At 43.7% G+C, this 18,182-nt stretch overlaps 1 protein-coding gene across 1 annotated transcript in view; it reads right to left on the reverse strand.

Annotated features, from left to right (window-relative positions):
• Nucleotides 1-785: 785 nt before the first annotated feature.
• Nucleotides 786-18,182, reverse strand: part of LOC113197192 (heparan sulfate glucosamine 3-O-sulfotransferase 3B1) — a 37,716-nt gene continuing 20,319 nt past the window's right edge. Inside the window, exon 2 of the mRNA XM_026409420.2 lies at nucleotides 786-1,404. Coding sequence (XP_026265205.2) covers nucleotides 786-1,404 — 619 coding nt within the window. The remainder of the gene's footprint in view (nucleotides 1,405-18,182) is intronic.

An 18,182-nucleotide genomic window follows, 5' to 3' on the forward strand; every position in this document is an offset into this window, starting at 1 on the left:
AGGAGCATGGGTACTCTCATGCAGATTAGAAGAGATCATCTTTATTTTTAAAGCAGCACCCCAAGCATGTCACACATGTGACCTGGGAAGGAAGGGCTAGCATGTGCATACACTTCAAGGTGGTTAATGGACCAAGGAATGGGGCAGAAGGGAACACAGGGCCAGCCTTCAACATGGAAAGTTAAAGTGAATGGTCCCTGTCATTTAGACTCTAAAAGGATGTGATGTCCCTATACAGAGTGGCGATTCCTCCATGTGCTGAGTGGAGGTGGGGAGGCATCCTAGTGCGGTGCTTTGGAATCCTTGGGAATAAAACCACATCAAAGAGGGAAGCCGCTAGGTGAGGTCTGACCTTCAGAATGGAGGCAACTCAGCGCTCCTAGGAGGTACACTGGGCAGGATGAGTCGCAGAAGCTGGACCGTGAAACCCAAGACCCGAGGGGACAACCATTGAAGGCTGGATACCCGTAACAACAAAAATCTCAAGTTGTGCTTTTCTTTCTTTTTAAATATAATGGGGAGAGGAAGGGGGAGGAAAAAAAAAATGGAAGCACCATCAATTGTGAGGACTCGAACAAAATCTCAGAGTTAAACACTTTGGAATGTTAACCGATCATGAAGCTAACTCTCTAAAAAAGAGTGTGGCTAGGCAGCTTAGTGAATTAATTGCTTATGAATTAAAAATAAATTATTATAAAATAGATTTCTGTACATTTTACATACATATAATCTCTCTCTCTCTCAATATATAAGCCACGTGGTTAAAGGACACCGCCTGGGTCCGTTCAGTCCCAGCCGAAGTCGTGCCCCGTCATCTGGTAGAACTTCAAGTTGAAGGGCCGGTAGAACTCGCGCAGCCGCTGCACCACCTCCTGGGCGATCTCGGGGTGGGTCCTGCCCTTGGTCTTGCCCAGGCAGTGGGGTTTGCTGCTGCCCTCGGCCTTCTTGAGGCAGGGGAAGCCCTTGGTCTTGTTGAAGTAGAAGTGCTTGTCGGTGATGATGCGCTTGAGGCCCAGGAAGTCCTGCACGCGGCCCAGCTCGCCGGCCGGGTCGCTGATGAGCCGCTCGCCGCTCACGAAGAGCATCTGGCCGATGGGGAAGTGGCGCAGCCAGTGCTCCAGGTGCTTGGCGTAGATGCCGATCTGGATGGCGCTCCACGACGTGTCGATGAGGCCCGTGCTCCGGTTTTTGAACGTCAAGCTCTCGAAGGTGGGGATGTCGGGCCGCTTGGAGAGCGTCTGCGTGTAGTCCGAGATGGCCCTGGTCACCGGGTCGCGCACCACCACGATGAGCTTGGTGTCCTTGGACATGGCCGAGATGCGCGCGGGCGCCTCCCGCGTGACAAAGTAGCTGGGCGTCTTCTCCATGGTGATCTGCCCGTCCAGGGTCCTGGGCATCAGGTCCCTGAGGAAAGCAAACAGAGCAATCTAGGGTCAGAAGGTGGCGCACCCCTCTTGAGCCCCACCTCTCTACATCAACGCTTCCAATCCTGGCCATCCCTTATTAAAGGGGGTGATGGCAGAGACATAAAAATGCAAACTGCAAGCAACATTTAGAGCTAAAGGTCCATCAACGCCCCGTGGGAAGTTTGGAAGCCACATACTCTCTTCTGAAATGGGAAGACATTCTCATGCAAGATATGTTTTTCTCTAAGATCCCTCTAAGGGTGTCACCTGTTCCTTATTTTTCAGGGTACCCAGGTTTCAGATTGCCCCCAAAGAGTTGATGTCAAAACAACAACAACAAAAAGCCCTTTGGCCTCTGGATGTGCCTTTCCTAAAAAGTAGCACCTGGGTCTCAGAAATTTCCTTACCCTTGAGTTCCCAACAAAACACAATCACCAAGCCCAGGCAAATGTTCCATAGGTTTTTTAGAAAGCAAAGGTCCCTGGATCAGGCCAGTTTGTACCCATGGCCTGGGGACAAATACCTTTGCTCTGAAAAACAGCAAAGCAACAACAACAAAAAAAAATCAGGTGAAATCAGGAAAGTGTAAACTGATACAAATACCTATGAGAAAATCCCCTAGGCACAATTCTAGAAACTTCCAAAAACACTTTAAGAAAAAAAAGAAAGTGGAAGATATCTATCACTGAGCAGGAAACAATACTGATACAACCTGTAAAGGAACAGTTCAGAGACATAGGCCATGGGATTTGGCCCATAAAGCAGTTTTGTGGCATCAAGTCACAATTACACTGATTGCACAAATCACTGGTGTCAGGCCTTGGTTATAAGACAGTAAGTCAAAAGGTACATGAATATAGCCGATCTTATAAAATAATGGTTTGGAACATTTTTGTTGTTACAGAAATGCTGTTACAAGACTATGCCGTGGTTTCTGTGAAACCATGGATAGACTTGAGTCCTGAATGTAGAATTTAGGAGTCTGTGGATGCTGCTATTCTTTTTGTAGAATATTTTCAAGTAAATCTGGAGGAAGAGGCTCAAGGTGAGCAAGGATATGGTGGGAGAATTGGAGAAAGAAACTAGGAAAGAAACCCTGGGATGGGGAGAAGGATGACACATATCCTGTGTCATAAGTTTCTGCTACACCTCAGAAGGTGGGACACATATGTGTGTGTGTGCCAGTGTGTCTCTATCAAAAGATATATTCTTACCCACAGGAGGATAGAGAGAGAGAAAGAACATTGGGTAAGATGTCCTCCTCTGACAAGACACATCCAGATGTTTGCCTTCCAAAGCTTCACAAAGGTGGGGGCTGTATGCATATCTGGTCCCCTCCTCTGTTATTTCCCTACCATCTAACATGGTTCATAGAATGACAACAGTTGTCTACTAAATATATGCTGGAAAATGAATAGTTAAGTGATCTGGGTTATTGGAAAGTCCTATTTGGAAATCTAAATGATTAAGAGTACGTCAGGGCTGGGGTTGTGGCTCAGTGGTAGAGTGCCTGCCGTGGTCAGGTGGGGCCCTGGATTCGATCCTCAGCATCACGTAAAAACAAATAAGCAACAACAAATAAATAAAGGTTAAATTCTTAAAAAAAAAAAAAGAGTACATCCTTATAAATGGGCTGGGGTTTGAATCCCTCTGTCTCCAACACTTATTAGCTATGTGATCAGGAGACAAGTTATTTAATCTCTCTAAGCACTGGTATCCTATTATGCAAAATGGGAATAATTCTGTCTACCTCGTCCAGTTGTTAAGAAAAGTAAATGAGGATTGCAGAGCTGGAGCTGTTTAGCTTTACAGTTAAAGAATGTGGGCTTGGAAGTCAGACTGTCAGGTTCAAATCTTGGCTCTGCCACTTAAAGCTGTGTAACCTTGAATGATTAAACTTTTCTGGGCCTCTCTTCCTCACTGGTGAAGATGGAGATAACAACACCTATTGCATGGGAGTTTAATGAAATTTAAATAATAATCATAATATGCTTAAAATATATCTGACATACATTACCATGTCTGGTATCTGCTTGTTAAATATCAGATGCCAGTACTGTTATTATCATTAAGTTGCTCAATACCCTGTTTATGGAGGTGGTAGAGCCAAAATTAAACATCAATGTGTGTGTGCTGATGTGTCCATATAAAAAAAATAAGTGTACCAAAAAAATTAAGTGCATTAATTAACTGGGTATTAAATATTGGTCACAAGCTGGGCACAGTGGTGCACACCTGCAACCCCAGTGACTCAGGATGGCTGAAGCAAGAGGATAGTGAGTTCAAAGCCAGCCTCAGCAACTTAGCAAGGCACTAAGTAACTCAGCAAGACCCTATCTCTAAATAAAATATTAAAAAGAACTGGAGATGTGGCTCAGTGTTAAGCGCCCCTGGGTTCAATCCCTGGTTGTTTTTTTTTTTTTTTCTTTTTTTGGGTCAGACTAAAATCATCTTTTAGCTATGGGACAGAGACTTCTGAGTGATTGTCACACCTGGGCCCTGGAGTGAAAAAAGAAAAAAGAACCCACACAATTTACACATCATTTTTACCAAATATTTACTTATCAATAGAACATTCTAAACTTCTGGCTTTAAGCCATCCTAACCCACTGAGATATAGTTTGAGCACATTGATAAAAAATGATGATATAAACTGTTTATCACATGAGCCAGAAAGGGCAGTTCCCTGGAGAGGGTGAGTCCCTTCTTCCAGAACACTGCCAAGAGAAGATTTCAGGGGAAGAGCACTTTGCCCTTAAGGGAGCCTGTCGCTGCAGCTCTGTGGCCATGTCTGGTGGATATTAAAGCTGGATTGACCCACTTTGCCTATTAGCCACTTAGATTAATGAAGCAGTGTCATCAGGCTAATGTGATCAAGGATTAAAGAGTCCCTTCTCTCAATTTCTTTTGCATGTGTCTATAAAGCAGCTCAATCCAAATAAAGGCCAGGTTTCTTCCCTGTGCTAAGCCGTCTCCAATTGGAGGGTCTATGAGAGGTTAATATTCAGAATTAAAATGTTATCCCCTTGCTTTGAAAGAAATCCAACCCCCCCAAATTCCCCAGGGCGATTGTGGAAGGGTAGATGTGTCTGACCTTATGGATTCTGCAGTCTGGCTTCCAGTTGCGGCTCTTGGTACCACCATTTACTGAGGCCTGTGATCCTTGGATGGGTCACTTATTACCACAGTTTTCTCATCTGGACAATGAGACCAAGGATGGCGTCCCTTTTCTAGGGTTTTGGAGAGGACGAGAGAAGTTAACCTCGGTACCCAGCCTGGTAGATGGACAGTGCTAGGAAACTGCGGTCAACGTGTCCCGCTAACAGCATTCTGGCAAGGCTGTAAGGAAGCAAGAACTGCACACAGGGGACCAGTCCCTCATTGGTTCTGCCCCACAGAGGAGCCAACAGGGAGGTTTGGTTCCCCAGAGAAGCCAGACACAGGAAGACTAGAACCTGTTCTCAGCCTGCCTTGAGTCCACGATCATCTCTGGACCCCTCTGCCTGCATTGCCTTAACATTTCTACAGAAGGACCTGGTGTAACCAAACAAAATGGCGCAACTTTTGTGAATAAGAGACCAGTATAGGACTAGTAAAAAGGAAATAGGAGATTAGCCATAAATAAGACTCCCTGAGCAGATCTACTGGGCTAGCGTGCTGGCTGGTCCCCAGACTATTCGGGAATATCATCTCTAGAGGACCCCTCCCTCCACCGTGGTCTGGAATGTGTCGACATGTGTCAGAAAATACTCATGCAGCCTCAGGACTTGGGGGCTCTGGGGCTGCTCTGCCCTCAGTGTGCCTGGAGGCCAACAAGCAGCAGTTGAGAAATAAGATACACAATTGGTTTCTCCATCACCAAATGACTCCTGTGCCCTCTCCACAGGCTTCCAAGGGCTCATCTGTAGTGGGTACTGGGATCAGATGGAGCCCAACATCTCCCCAGCACATCCCTAGAGATCCTTCTGTTAAAGAAAAAAAAAATTACTTGATGGCACTACTTAAATCACCGGCAAGGAAGACTTTATTCAGGTCCATTGTGATAAGAATAAAATATCACAGCCACAGAGCCCAGCAATGGGGTCCTACAACGGAACCTGGTAGTGCAGGGAGAGAAATGGGGCTCCATTTCAAATGCAGCATGGGCACTGAGTAGGAATGCAGGATCAAGGAGTGGGGTTGGGGATCAGCATTCAGCAAATAACTAGGAGGAAACATCCAGGGTAAGGAGACAGGCCAGGGTAATCAGACACCACCTGGGGGACAGTGGAGGATAAAGAGCCAATCAGATATCGAGGTGATCAGATGGGGGTGGGGGCGGAGCGTTCTTGATAAAGGAATTTAGCAGGGTTCTTTGCTGAAACTGGATTTTACAAGGAAATGCAGAGATGGGCCTAGAAGAAGTTTCGGTAGTCTGATGAAAGTTTGGTCAAGGAGAGACTCTATGTCACACCAAGTCGGGAACACGGCATGGCCTGAGAAGCTCCTGGCACAGAACCTTCAAGAAGTTATAAGCAGTTACCGATTTTCTGCTTGAACTGCTCCTCTCTCCCCATCCCCCACCCCACGGCCACCAGCAAACCCCAGAGCAAAGTCCTCTCCATTGCTTCTTGAGCCCACTGTCTCCTCTTCCCCTTCTCGGGTCATACTTCCTTGTCCTCGTGCTTAGTGACCTCACCAAGTTCAACGGTGGCTCAGAGGGGAAAGGATGAGGATGTGGCTGACAGATGAGATGTGGTGGAGGATGTGGTGAAGGCTCCCAGGCAGGGAGCTTTTGCCCACCCCACAACCCCAGCAGCTGCTCCAGCCCCAGGCTGGCCTGTAGGAAGAGCACACCATGAAGGTTAATTGAGCTGCTCATTTTTAAAAAGCCAGTTTCTCAAAGGAAGAGTCACAGCTAATAATTATAGAGTACTCTGGAGCTTGCAAAGAGACTTTCACATGCATTATCTGATTTAATCCTTTGCCAAAAAAAAACCTTTGAGGTACGTACTAATCCCCAACTGGCTAATGAGGGAACAGAAGGCTACAGCATAGTTGGTGGGTGACTGTTTTGGAGCCTACAAGTCAAAGAGCTGGGACTTAGAGTCAGCTCTCCGATGCAGCTCCATCCATCCATCAGGACAGTCTCCCTCTCAGCCCTCTTTATATTCTTCCCAGTATGACCCAGAGCACGTAGACCTACACACCTATTCTTTCTTTAAATAGACACCAGTATCTTTTTTTTTTTCCTCTCATTCATAGATTAGGATCTTAATAGTAGCTATTTCAGTGCTAACCAGATCACTGCTGATCTCAATTGTTCAAATATGAATCATATTTCAAAACAATAAACCTCTTGGGTTCACAGAGTCCCACTGTTAACTGCATTTTATGGGGCCTGGAAAATTACCCCTTTGCCACAGGGGGGGGTAAGAATGGATGCCTCTTTGCAAGGACAGAAACCTGTCACATACCACTGGCTCATGGGGAATGACAGCATCTTCAGTCCTAGACTAAGGAGGACACATGGCTCACAGACCATGAGAAGAGTCCCCTAGGACAGCCTAGGAGACACTATGCAGATGCGTGCCCACCACTGAATGCAGAAAAGATGCCCTTCTTCCATTGAACCTAAAGGGTGAGGCAGACTATCAAGGCCCAGGAAAGATAAGCACAGTGAACTTCCAGGAAACCCTAAGGCAGGATCCTCAGCCAGGTGAGTCTGGAGGGAGCTCTTCAGGCTTTCAACCAGTTTGATGATGCTTGTAAGAAAGCCATGTGCACAGTCTAGGACAGAAGGTCTCAACTCTGGTTGCATATTAAAACCACCTAAGGTGCTTCCAACAAGTAGAGGCCTGGGCCCCACCCCAGGCACAATGAATCAGGCCCTCAGTGAGTGGGGCCCAACACCAGAATCTTTTATGATTCTAATGTGCTGCCAAGACTAGAAAGCATTAGTCTACGGGCCTGGAATCTGCTGGTTGGGCATTTATTCCACTGATATTTGTACAAATGTCAGTGGAGACACTGTGTGGGTCACAGAAGGCATTATAGAGGCCGAACTGTGAACACAATTAAAACTTGTTTAGTTAATATAGGAATTCTTTTTTGAGTCAAAGGCCCAGAACTAAAGCTGGAGAAGAATCACACTCTCATCTAATAGTAGATCACAAAGAAATGAGAGCATAAGCCCTATGGTCTACAAACTGCAGACACAAGAACATAATACACAATCAGGTTTAACACAAAGAGAATAAAAGGATGTTTTTTGCCTCTAAAACACACATACAGATGCACAAGCACACAAGCTTACCTCAGTTGGTTTATCAAGCACAATCAGGGTACCAGAAAAACAAAATGATTGGGTGCACAGTGGTGTATATCTATAATCCCAGCGATTTAGGAGGCTGAGGCAGGAGGATCATACATTCAAGACCAGTGCGGGCAATTTAGCAAGCGTCTGGAGATAAAATAAAAAGGGTGGGGATGTAGCTCCTTAGCAAAGTGTCCCTGTGTTTAAGCCCTAGTCCTGCCAAAAGAAAAAGAAAAGACAAAGAAACTAGAAGCAGGATAAGCCCATGTCTACTAGTGCGATAAAGAAATCCTAAGAGTTGCATCTTATCCTTTCATCACCAAAAGTTAGACCACATCATCCGAAGCAGAACAACGAAAAACAGGTGAGGAGTAATACTAGTATTAGATTATCTCATTTATGCCTTTGTCAAAGCTTGTGGATTAAAATTAAATTAAATTCTCTTAAAAAAAAATTCCAGGGGCCGGGGTTGTAGTTCAGTGGTAGAGTGCTTGCCTAGCCATGCAAGGCACTGGGTTCGATCCTCAGCACCACATAAGAATAAATGAAAGAAAGGTATTGTGTCCATTTACAGCTTAAAACAATTTTTTTTAAATCCCTTAAGGGCTGGGGGGTGTAGCTCAGTGGTACAGTGCTTGCCTGCCTAGTTCATATAAGGCTCTGAATTCAATCCCCAACACCCAGAAAGGGGAAGGAAAAAAAACAAAAACAAAAACAAAAAAACCATTTCATGATTGGGCTGGGCTGTGGCTCAGTGGTAGAGCGCTTGCCTAGCACATGTGAGGCACTGGGTTCCATCCTCAGCACCACATATAAACAAATAAATAAATAAAGTTATGTCCATCTACAACTAAAAAAAAATTTAAAAATTATGAAACTAAGATTTAATGTAAAAAAAAATGATTATAATCTTGAGGCAGGGAGGGTAAGGAGAGTGGTTTAATCATATTTGAGGATTAAAATTCCAGCCTCCAGTCAGAGAGAAACTGGTCTGGGCCCTCTCTCTCAGGACTGGAGAAATCAGCCCAGAAGCTAGGTCTGTTTTCCTGGGAATGCTTGTCTAAGGCTTTCAGAAACACAGAGTTCACCAGGTCTTGGTGGGGCTCCTCCGTGCTGCAGCTAAGAGCAGACGATTAAAAACAAACCTTAAGCCTTAAGGAGGAGGGGAATAAGAATGAATCAGAGAAGTTCTAAAGAGTCCTCTGATTCTGATATTTTCTAGTTCCAAATGCTGCCCTGATTTTCTTTCTTTGCTTCTTCCTTTCCTGGGGTGACACCCCCAACTCCTAGAGTCCAGCAATTGAGCTTATTGTTTGAACTGGTCAATTACACAACAATAAAAGGGGAGATTATTGAAATGGGCGTAACTTAACTCACTACAGTCAAACAGATGCCCAGACATTTACGCAAAACAGATGATGTAAGTTAATGAACTTCAGGGAGAAGAGGATGCACACCCACTTTGAAATGGGGTTGGTCCAGTCTTCCAACCCAAGTGAGAGGAATTGGAAAAGGGAAGGGGACTGTTCAGCCCCCTCCTTTTTGCTCTTCCATTGGGAGATATGATCCTATATGATTCCTAGTTTTTCTAGTGTTTCGAACCTGAAGAGGGGCTGTATTTTATTGAATGCTTTTTCAGCATCTATTGAGATAACAGATGAGTCTTGGAAACCCATATGTAGCAAAATGAAATTTTAAAAATTAGGAGAAAGATTTCCCAACTTAGTTGCAGAAATATCCCATAATTTTGGAATTGCAACAAAGTTTTTTTCCCCCTTCTTTTTAAAACTTTAACATTTTAACTTACACATAGTAAAAGTTATTCTTGGTGTCTAAGGATTTTGACAAATGCACATAGTTATGTGACGATCACTGCAATATACAACAGTTCAACCAGACCCTGAAACTCCCTTGTGTTTCCCCTTCCAACAAAAATTTAACTAATAAAGGGCTGAGGCTATCCAAATCCTTGTTTTGATACTATTCTGGGGAAAATATTCTTGAAATGAGAAAATGGTCAACAGGGACTTAGAAATTTTGATATAACAGATATATTTACTGTTGATTTTTTTAAGAGACTAGTTATTTTTTGTGAGGATCTTAGCTTCTTATTGGCATGTCCCCTTGACCACCATTCCAAATTTCTCCGTCTCATCTTTTGCATCTGTAAAGTTAGCCTTGCATGGAGGCTGAAGTGGTTCTCCCCATTCAGATAAACTGTTCTGATAAGAATGCCAAGGGCCCAGGCCAAGAAATGATGATATCCCATCAACTTTAGTTTTTCCAAGAAGTCCGCACCCAGCCACTGTCAATTCATAAAACCAAAACGTGACTAAGAGAAATTCTCATAAACAGAATTGAGGTTTCTAGGAAAGTTGTGTTCCAAACCCCTTCCTACGGAAAAAAAACTGGTTCCTAGTATCTGCAGTCCTAAGTCAATCTAGTAAATGAGGGTGCTGCCTTTAAAAAGGTAAAACAAATAGTATCATTTCTGAGTGCCTGATAAACCCACATCAGCAGCCAAAGTCAAAAACACTGGGGATGGGGAGGGGGGTAAATAGATGGAACAGATAATTAAGGGCCATGAACTTTTCCTTAGAATACTATAATGATGGACATCTGTCATCACACCTTTGTCCAAACCCAAGGATGTACAATACCCACAGTGAACCTGAATGTAAACTACAGATTCTGGGTCATGATAATGTGCCATGTACATTCACAGGTTGTCACAAAAATCCCACCGGGGGTGGGGCGGGGTGTTGATGATGGAGAGGTTCTGCCTGGGGTGGGGCTGGAGATATATATAGATCCCTATACCTTCTGCTCAGCTTTGCCATGAACCTAAAATTGCTTTTAAAAGTAAATTCAATTAACAAGAAGAAGAAAAGAAAACACTGACATCTGGCAAAGTTTCTCTCCCTGACCAAATTCTAATCAGGCCCTTGAATTTTCCAACTAGGAAAATTCAAAGAGATCTTGTGCTGAATTTAAGCTGCCTAGGCCCCTCACCTAGCTTCTTCTCCAAGGCAAGCAAGCGGTCTCAGCTACTGCTCTGTCTGTTCCCTGGTGAAAGAAATGCACCCGGTAAGGGAAACTAAGGACCCAGAAACTGATGGAACAGAAGCTGGGGGCTTTATATCAAGCTTAGCATTCTCTGGACCAGTGACCTCCATCTCCACATCACAGAGAGGCCCATGAAACCCACTCACTTGGTCAACTTGAAAGAACAGAGAAGGCTGCTGTATAGTTGAGATCAATTTGGGGTAAGAGGAAGGGAGGGGACACTGCTTCCCAGAAGCAAGCTTGAAAGCTGTCAGACAAGTCTCAGAGGTGAAAGCCGCTGGCAGGTTTGGGGGAAGGGCATTTAGTTCTCTAGGCCAAAGTGCTAAAATCAAGGAGAAGAGAAAGAGTAGGATCCTAAGTCATTACAGTCCTAATCACAGGATCTTCTATATCAATACGCATGTGCTGACATTTATTATGATCTCTGAAGATCAATCTATCAACCAACACTAAAAAGTATTCACCACCCCAAACTCCCAGGTACCTTTCCGCCTCGTGACAATACACATCACAGGGGACCTCGGAAGTCAGAAGGAGGAAATTAATTCTATTGAAGTCTCCCCTTTTTCTTTTCTTCTCCTACAGAAAGATAAGACACCCAGCCAGGGATGAGAAAAGGAGATTTTCGTGGAAACTTAATACAGTTGTGGGGACAATGACAGCAGAGAGGTGTAACCTGAACTGTAAGCCTTAACTCGGCGAAGTTTCTTCTTTAAAGCAGCTTTTCTTCCCAGGGGGCTCAGTTTGGTGGGGAGGAAGATGCTATCAATCCAGCCTCTCTTTATCTGGGCCCTGCTTCCTTTCCTTGGAAGCCTCAAAGTCCACCAGCTCCAGCTCCAAGCTTCCCCCTTCAAAGGGCCACATCTCCATAAATAATTATCTCCATTTGGGAGAGATGTTTGCATATCAAAGCACTCCTTTGGGAGGGTTTCAAATAATCTCAACTAAAACTATAAATAGTGGTTCTCAATTTTCATTTCTCAAGCTGCCTGGATCCTGGGGGCTGCCCGGAAGTGATGTCAAGATGCCTACAAAAGTTTATGGGCCAATTTTTGCTAACCTTCCCCCCTCCCTTTTTTTTTTTTTTTTTTTTTTTTAAGGTAATGGGTTGGAAAGAGAAACACAACAAAGGATGGACTCCCCAAGCCCTCCTCCTCTTCCAAACCGGCTCTCCTTTGTCCACCCCCCAGCTCCCAACCCCCACCGCAAGGATTTGGCTCCATTGTCCTCCAATTTCAATACTGCTCAGAAAATGAAAAGCCTTTGTATGCCATGAAGGGGGTGGGGCGCAAAAGAGCATCTCAGGGCCCTGGGTCAGCTTCATTTGGGCAGAATCCTCGGTTATAAGGCCCTGCTTCACAAAGGCCCCCCGAGTTCCTGTTCCGGGAAGGGGTTGGGGCGGGGTGGGGGGACAGGGGGGCGGGTTTCAATTAAAAGCTAATAGCCTTTTGTGTAGGAGCCCTCTCGGGTATTGCTGGTGTTTATTGGGCCTCACTGTGGGCCGGGAGGGACAAGTCCTGTGAAATCTGAGGGATCTGAGTCCTATTTCCTGGAAAAAAAAAAAAAAAAAGAACAAGAAACTTAAAAAAAAATCATTGCAAAGAAAGAAAAAAAAAATGTTCTGGGAAGCAGACTTTCTAGAAAGTAATATCAGCCTTGCCAATGGTGTGGGTACAGGGGGCAGAAGTGAGTGCACACAGAGAAGGCAGGTGGGAAGGTACCTGGTCCCAGGCACCGCACACACCTGTCTCTGATGAGCTTGGGTTTGAAATGCGCTCCTCTTGCTCCTGTTTTTCACATGCCCCTGGATGTACCCTCTCCCAGCTCCAACTTCATCCCCAGACAGAGCTGCTCTTGGGAATGGGAGTAGATGTTTGTAAACAGGCCCTCACCCCAGAGCTTTAGAGACAGGCCTTCTCAGTCCATGGATGAGAATCACTACCCATCTGCACCCCACCTCCATGTAGAACTGGACCAGGGGACTGAGCTCTGGGGGACTGAAACCTCTGGATTCCTTCCTGCCCTGCTGCAGGTAGACAAGAAGCTGAGACCTTGGACAAGGCACTCCAAGCTTTGGGCTCATTCCTCTGCATATAAAAATAAATGGATTGAGGCTCAGCACGGTGGCACAGGCCTGTAATCCCAATGGTTCAGGAGGCTGAGGCAGAAGGATTGCCAAGTTCGAGGATAGCCTCAGTAATTTAGCAAGGCTCTAAGCGACTTAGTGATACTTTGCCATAAAATAAAAAAATAAAAAGCACTGGGGATGTAGCTTAATGGAAAAGCACCTCTAGGTTCAATCTCTAGCATCCCCTCCCCCCCCAAAAAAGCTAATGGATTGGTTTTAAAAGGCCTAAAATTTTGTGAGGTAATCATTAGAGTCAGCATCTCCCTACCCTACCCTCATTCCACCTCCTCCTATGCAAACAGTAAGTAAATTGGCACAAGTTGGCAGGGAGTCATTAGAACATCCACACATACTTGGTACACAATGTACTTCAGGCGCATAGGCATAGATCTCCAAGAGGTGCCATTCAAGTGGAGGTCAATGTCAAGTGTACCCCCAAATTAGGCACCTACTTGTTACAGCAGCCTGGTCAGTAATAAGAAAAAAAAAAAAAAAAAAGAAAAGGGCTGTGAGGCTTTCAGCAGGTTGTCTAATGTCTCTGTGCCATTTTTCCTCATCTGTGAAATGGAAACATTTTACACTGCTACTCCCTACCCATGCCCTGCTTTTTTGTTGTTGTTTTTGTTTTGTTTTTTTAGGATTTAATGCAGTTTGTAGGTTAATACCCTCAGTGACCCTCTCTTCCTCCTGGGGGCAGGGCAGGGGGTGTGTGGAATCCCAGTTAGCACTGGACTTAAGCAAAACTCTGCCCAAAGGTAACGTGCAATGAATCTCGCTAACATCCCCTCTTGATTTCTCCCTTAGCACATGGCCCTAGGTGAAGGAAATACTGGTAAAGAAAAAGAGAAACCAAATGGGTTTGTAAATTCAAAGGCTCCTATAAAAACACATATTTGAAAGGGTTCTCATTTCCCCGCAAGTCTTCCTTTGTGCTATGAAGACTCTCATTTTGTGTCTCCCCTGCCCACCCCTCCTATTTAGTCCCCCCAAGAATTTTGGAAACTAAAGAAAACTGAACTTCCCTTCTTAGTTTGGCATTACTGAAGACAATTCAAGCCAAAGAAAACTGAGAAATGACACTGTGTTTAAAACACATGTGATCTGGGACTGGGACTGGGGCTGGGGCTGGGGCTCAGCGGTAGAGGGCTGGGCTGTGAGGCCCTGGGTTCGATCCTCTGCACCACATAAAAATAAATAAATAAATGTCCGACTATAACCAAATATATATGTAAAACACATACACATACACAATCTACTTTTCTTTTAACACGGTGGAGATGTGGTTGGCTGAAACAACCTCAATTTCACATCTGAGGCTCCTTGTAGGAGACTCGCAGGACAAAAACCCTCAGTGACCCTCTCTTCCTCCTGGGGGCAGGGCAGGGGGTGTGTGGAATCCCAGTTAGCATGGGACTTAAGGCCAAGATAATGGCTTCATTCACTCTCTGCTTCCCTTCTGCTCAACAAACAGAACCCCATTTTATGGTTATCAACTGAAAACAGTATAAGGTAAATTAGGTCAATAAAAAAAAAACCTTAAGACTGTAAGCTTGAGTTAAACTAAAATGAAGGGAAATGAATACAAATAAACTCTCCTTATCACAGGCTTTCAATAGCTCAAGAACATTTGAGAGAAGAAGTACTTTCTAACCAGAGAGAACAATCAAGAGGGTGTAACACTTGGAGACACTGCTGATAAAACACTGCTGTTTCTTATCTTGCATTCTTCATTAGTACTTACTTCTTCCCAGTTGGTGGGTCCCTGCTTGAAGCTGGTTAAGAGTGATCTCAGGAATGTTAAGTGGCATGGCTCGATGACACCCTAACTGGATACCCATCAATGAAATTCTGCCATTTTTGAAAGTCTCAGCTTACAAAGTTTGGAAGCTTCCCAGAGTCAACCTTCACTGGGAGAAAATGTCCTACACTCTCAAATTCTTATCTTTCCATTGTCATGGTTAACCATTTATTCCAAAAGCTCCATACATTTTCAATGGATTACTACAGACAGGCCAACTTGCCTGTTTATGTCATATCCAAAGATACAACGGAGGGGAAGTGTTGGAGGCAGAATATTTTCACAAATATTCTGAATGATTCGAATGGGTCCCCTCATTATTTGTGACATTCTTTTTGGTAGGTGATGTTGCCTGACTGATGAGTCTTCAAATACAATTTCTAGCAACATTTCTGTATCTTAGACAAAGCACCCCCAACCTGGTCCCCCACCCCCAACTCCAAGGGAACAAAACTGTAAGCACCAAGGAGATCAAATAACTAAATGGTTACTGAGGGAGCTGCTAAGAATTACAAGTGAGATTAGCCTTTTATCCTGCATTAGCCTCAGTGAAACACTAACCCAGTAACTATCTTCAAGACCAACGACTCTTTCTAAGAACAAAATGTTTGATTGGATTTTATCAAGCCTTCCATGTTTTGCTTAATATTATTTTGTGAATTTCATTTTATGTTTTCGTACTGGGGGTTAAACCCAGGGGTGTACCACTGAGCTACATCCCCAGCCCTTTTTATGTTGAATATTGAGACGGAGTCACTAAGTTGCCCAGGCTAGCCTCAAATTTGCCATCCTCCTGCCTCAGCTTCCTGAGTTGCTTGCTGGGATTACAGGTATGTGCCACTGGGCCCAGCTTGACTGTGAATTTTGAAGACTTCTACCTTCAAAATAAAAATACAAGAAAATAGCAAGACTCCAGGCAGACGAAGCACTTGAAAATATTTGTTGAATAGACAAATGAAAAAATGAATGAAAAGGAATCAACTAGCTACACTTAAAGCTAACGACAGGCAGTCATGAGGCGTATGTGCAAAGGGAATTGGGGGCAACCTGGAATTATAAATCACCATGTGATCCAGGTTTGAAACTGGTGATGGTCTCAGTGATGATACATTTATATATCACCATCCTCATTACATTAAGTGACACAATTATATTAAGAGGCCATCAACATAAAAAGGTCTGGAACTTGAATGCTAATAAGTAGAATCAAAGAACAAGCGAGCTATAAGATCAGAGTTCCTAGCCAGGCTCAGGCCTGTAATCCTGGCACCTCAGAAGACTCAAGTAGGAGAATCACAAGTTTGAGGCCAGCCTTGGCAATTTAATGAGACCCTGTCTCAAAAGGAAAAATTTTAAAAAATCAGAATTCCTTATTTTACATGTGAGATAGAAGCAAACCGTGTGCAGATCAAACTGTGTTACCACAGAACTTTGGATGCCCTACCTCTGGTGGTCAGTAATAAACCACACCTTCTTGTGATTACAAGTTAATTTTAATGAGAAAGTGGCTCTAATGAGCAGGTGTCTATTAATTATTCTTTTGCTTTAATTATTATTAAAATTAGTTATGATTAAAATTAATTTGCATTCCAGCCAGTGACGTCAGGTAGAGATACACCATGTGTCTCCTAGGTAGCAGAGAGGGGAAAGCAGGCCTGGGATTTAAACCTCATGCTCCTTGTGGGTGCTGGAGGAATCAATTCAGGAGCATGAACAAAACATACTCAGTGAGATAGCAATTGAGCCCACTTAGCCTGGACTGAAGAATATTTATTTATCTGAGAAATGTTGGGAAATAAGGTTATAAAGACTTCATCCACCCTGTCCATCCCTCCACCCACTGACCCACACATCTTTCCCACAAATCTAGAGACCATCACAGTATCTTGATGTTGAAAATGACCTTCAAACTCTCACCAGGTCCATGGCCTGTCTCCAAGAGAATTCTAAGTTCTCCATGGCTTCATTTTTAACTGTCCCTCGCATCTCTACCTCATCCTAGTTGGGGGCAGGAACCTGCTATTTTTCCAATGGGTTATGCTGTTTCTTGTCACCCATGGATAATATTATTTCTAATGAATTTCTCTGAAGTCCTTGTCCCCTTCTTATAACCAGCACCCTCCCAACATCCTCCCTGAAAACACACACACACACACACACACACACACACACACACACACACACACCCCTACCTGAATTATCTATCTATCCCCTGTTCTCAAGGGGTCTGACGACTGGACTGTGCCTTAATTGCACCGTGGCAAAAATAAATGATTGCTCAAGGAATGAATAAACACATGCAGGCAGAATCTGCATTTGACCTGAGAGGTGACAGGAAGCCACATAAAACATAAGAGGTGAGCAGCATGAAAATGTTGGCTTGGGATGGGGGTGGGGGGCAGTGCTTAACAGCAGCATGTCTTAAATAGATTTGGGCTTTTAGCTGATTATAAATTCCATGAGCCTGCTGAAGACTGATAGAAGAAAATAGAAATTTGGAATAATAAAATAAAAGATTAATGGGTGTCTGTGGTGGAAAGAAAAGCTGTACGTTGTTAAGAGCATGACCTTCAGGTTGTCTGACTCCTGCCCTTTATTACCTTTGAGATATTTTGCAAAGCTATAAGTTATAGATAATAATGTAGCAATATAAAATAACTCTTTCCCCTTTCTGGGGGTGCTGGGGATGAACCCAGGACTTAGAATGTGCTTAGGTAGTTAAGGACTCTACCTCTGAGCTCTACCCCAGAGTATAGATAAGTCATAACCATAAACTTATGAATAAATTATTTCTGGCCCAGGTTCTATAGACTTCCCTTTCCATATCTCACTCCTTGAAAAAGTCCCTTTCTCATTTACTTGCAAATATATGTCAACATTCCTTATTCCAAGTAAATGTATAAATTCCTTGGATTTTTTTCTTTGAACTACTGGTAACATTTGCGTGGTTCCTTCATTAAGTAATAAGTGAAATAAAATTTTTAACACCATCAATGTATATGTGGATAAGAATTATAATTTCAACTTTTTTTTTTTTAGAAAAATTGTCTCTTAAAAAAAAAAAAACTAAATTAACTGTGTGCTTCTTGTAGGGGCTCTTTCTGTGCCAGTATCCATTCTCCCATCTTAATATCAAGAACAGACACACTGCTGAGCGGGTGCCATGGTACACACTTGTAATTCCAGCTACTCAGAAGGCTGAGGCAGTAGGATCACAAGTTTGAGGCCAGTCTCTGCAATTTAGTGAAAACCTTGGCAAGACCTTGTCTCAAAATAAAAAGTAAAAAGGGCTGGGGATGTAGCTCAGTGGCAAAACACCCTTGGATTCAATCCCTAGTTTAAAAAAACGAAAAGAAAAGAAAAGTCACACTTGATTTGAGCAAACACCTCATTATTATGATTCCTCTCATGGAGGTCTACCTTTGTAAAGACTTCTAGGAAGCTGCAGATGGTAAGCACCGTTCTTTGAGCTACTTTCTGTCTCCATTA

Source organism: Urocitellus parryii, chromosome 7, assembly GCF_045843805.1.
Source record: "Urocitellus parryii isolate mUroPar1 chromosome 7, mUroPar1.hap1, whole genome shotgun sequence".
NCBI classification, from domain to species: domain Eukaryota; kingdom Metazoa; phylum Chordata; class Mammalia; order Rodentia; family Sciuridae; genus Urocitellus; species Urocitellus parryii.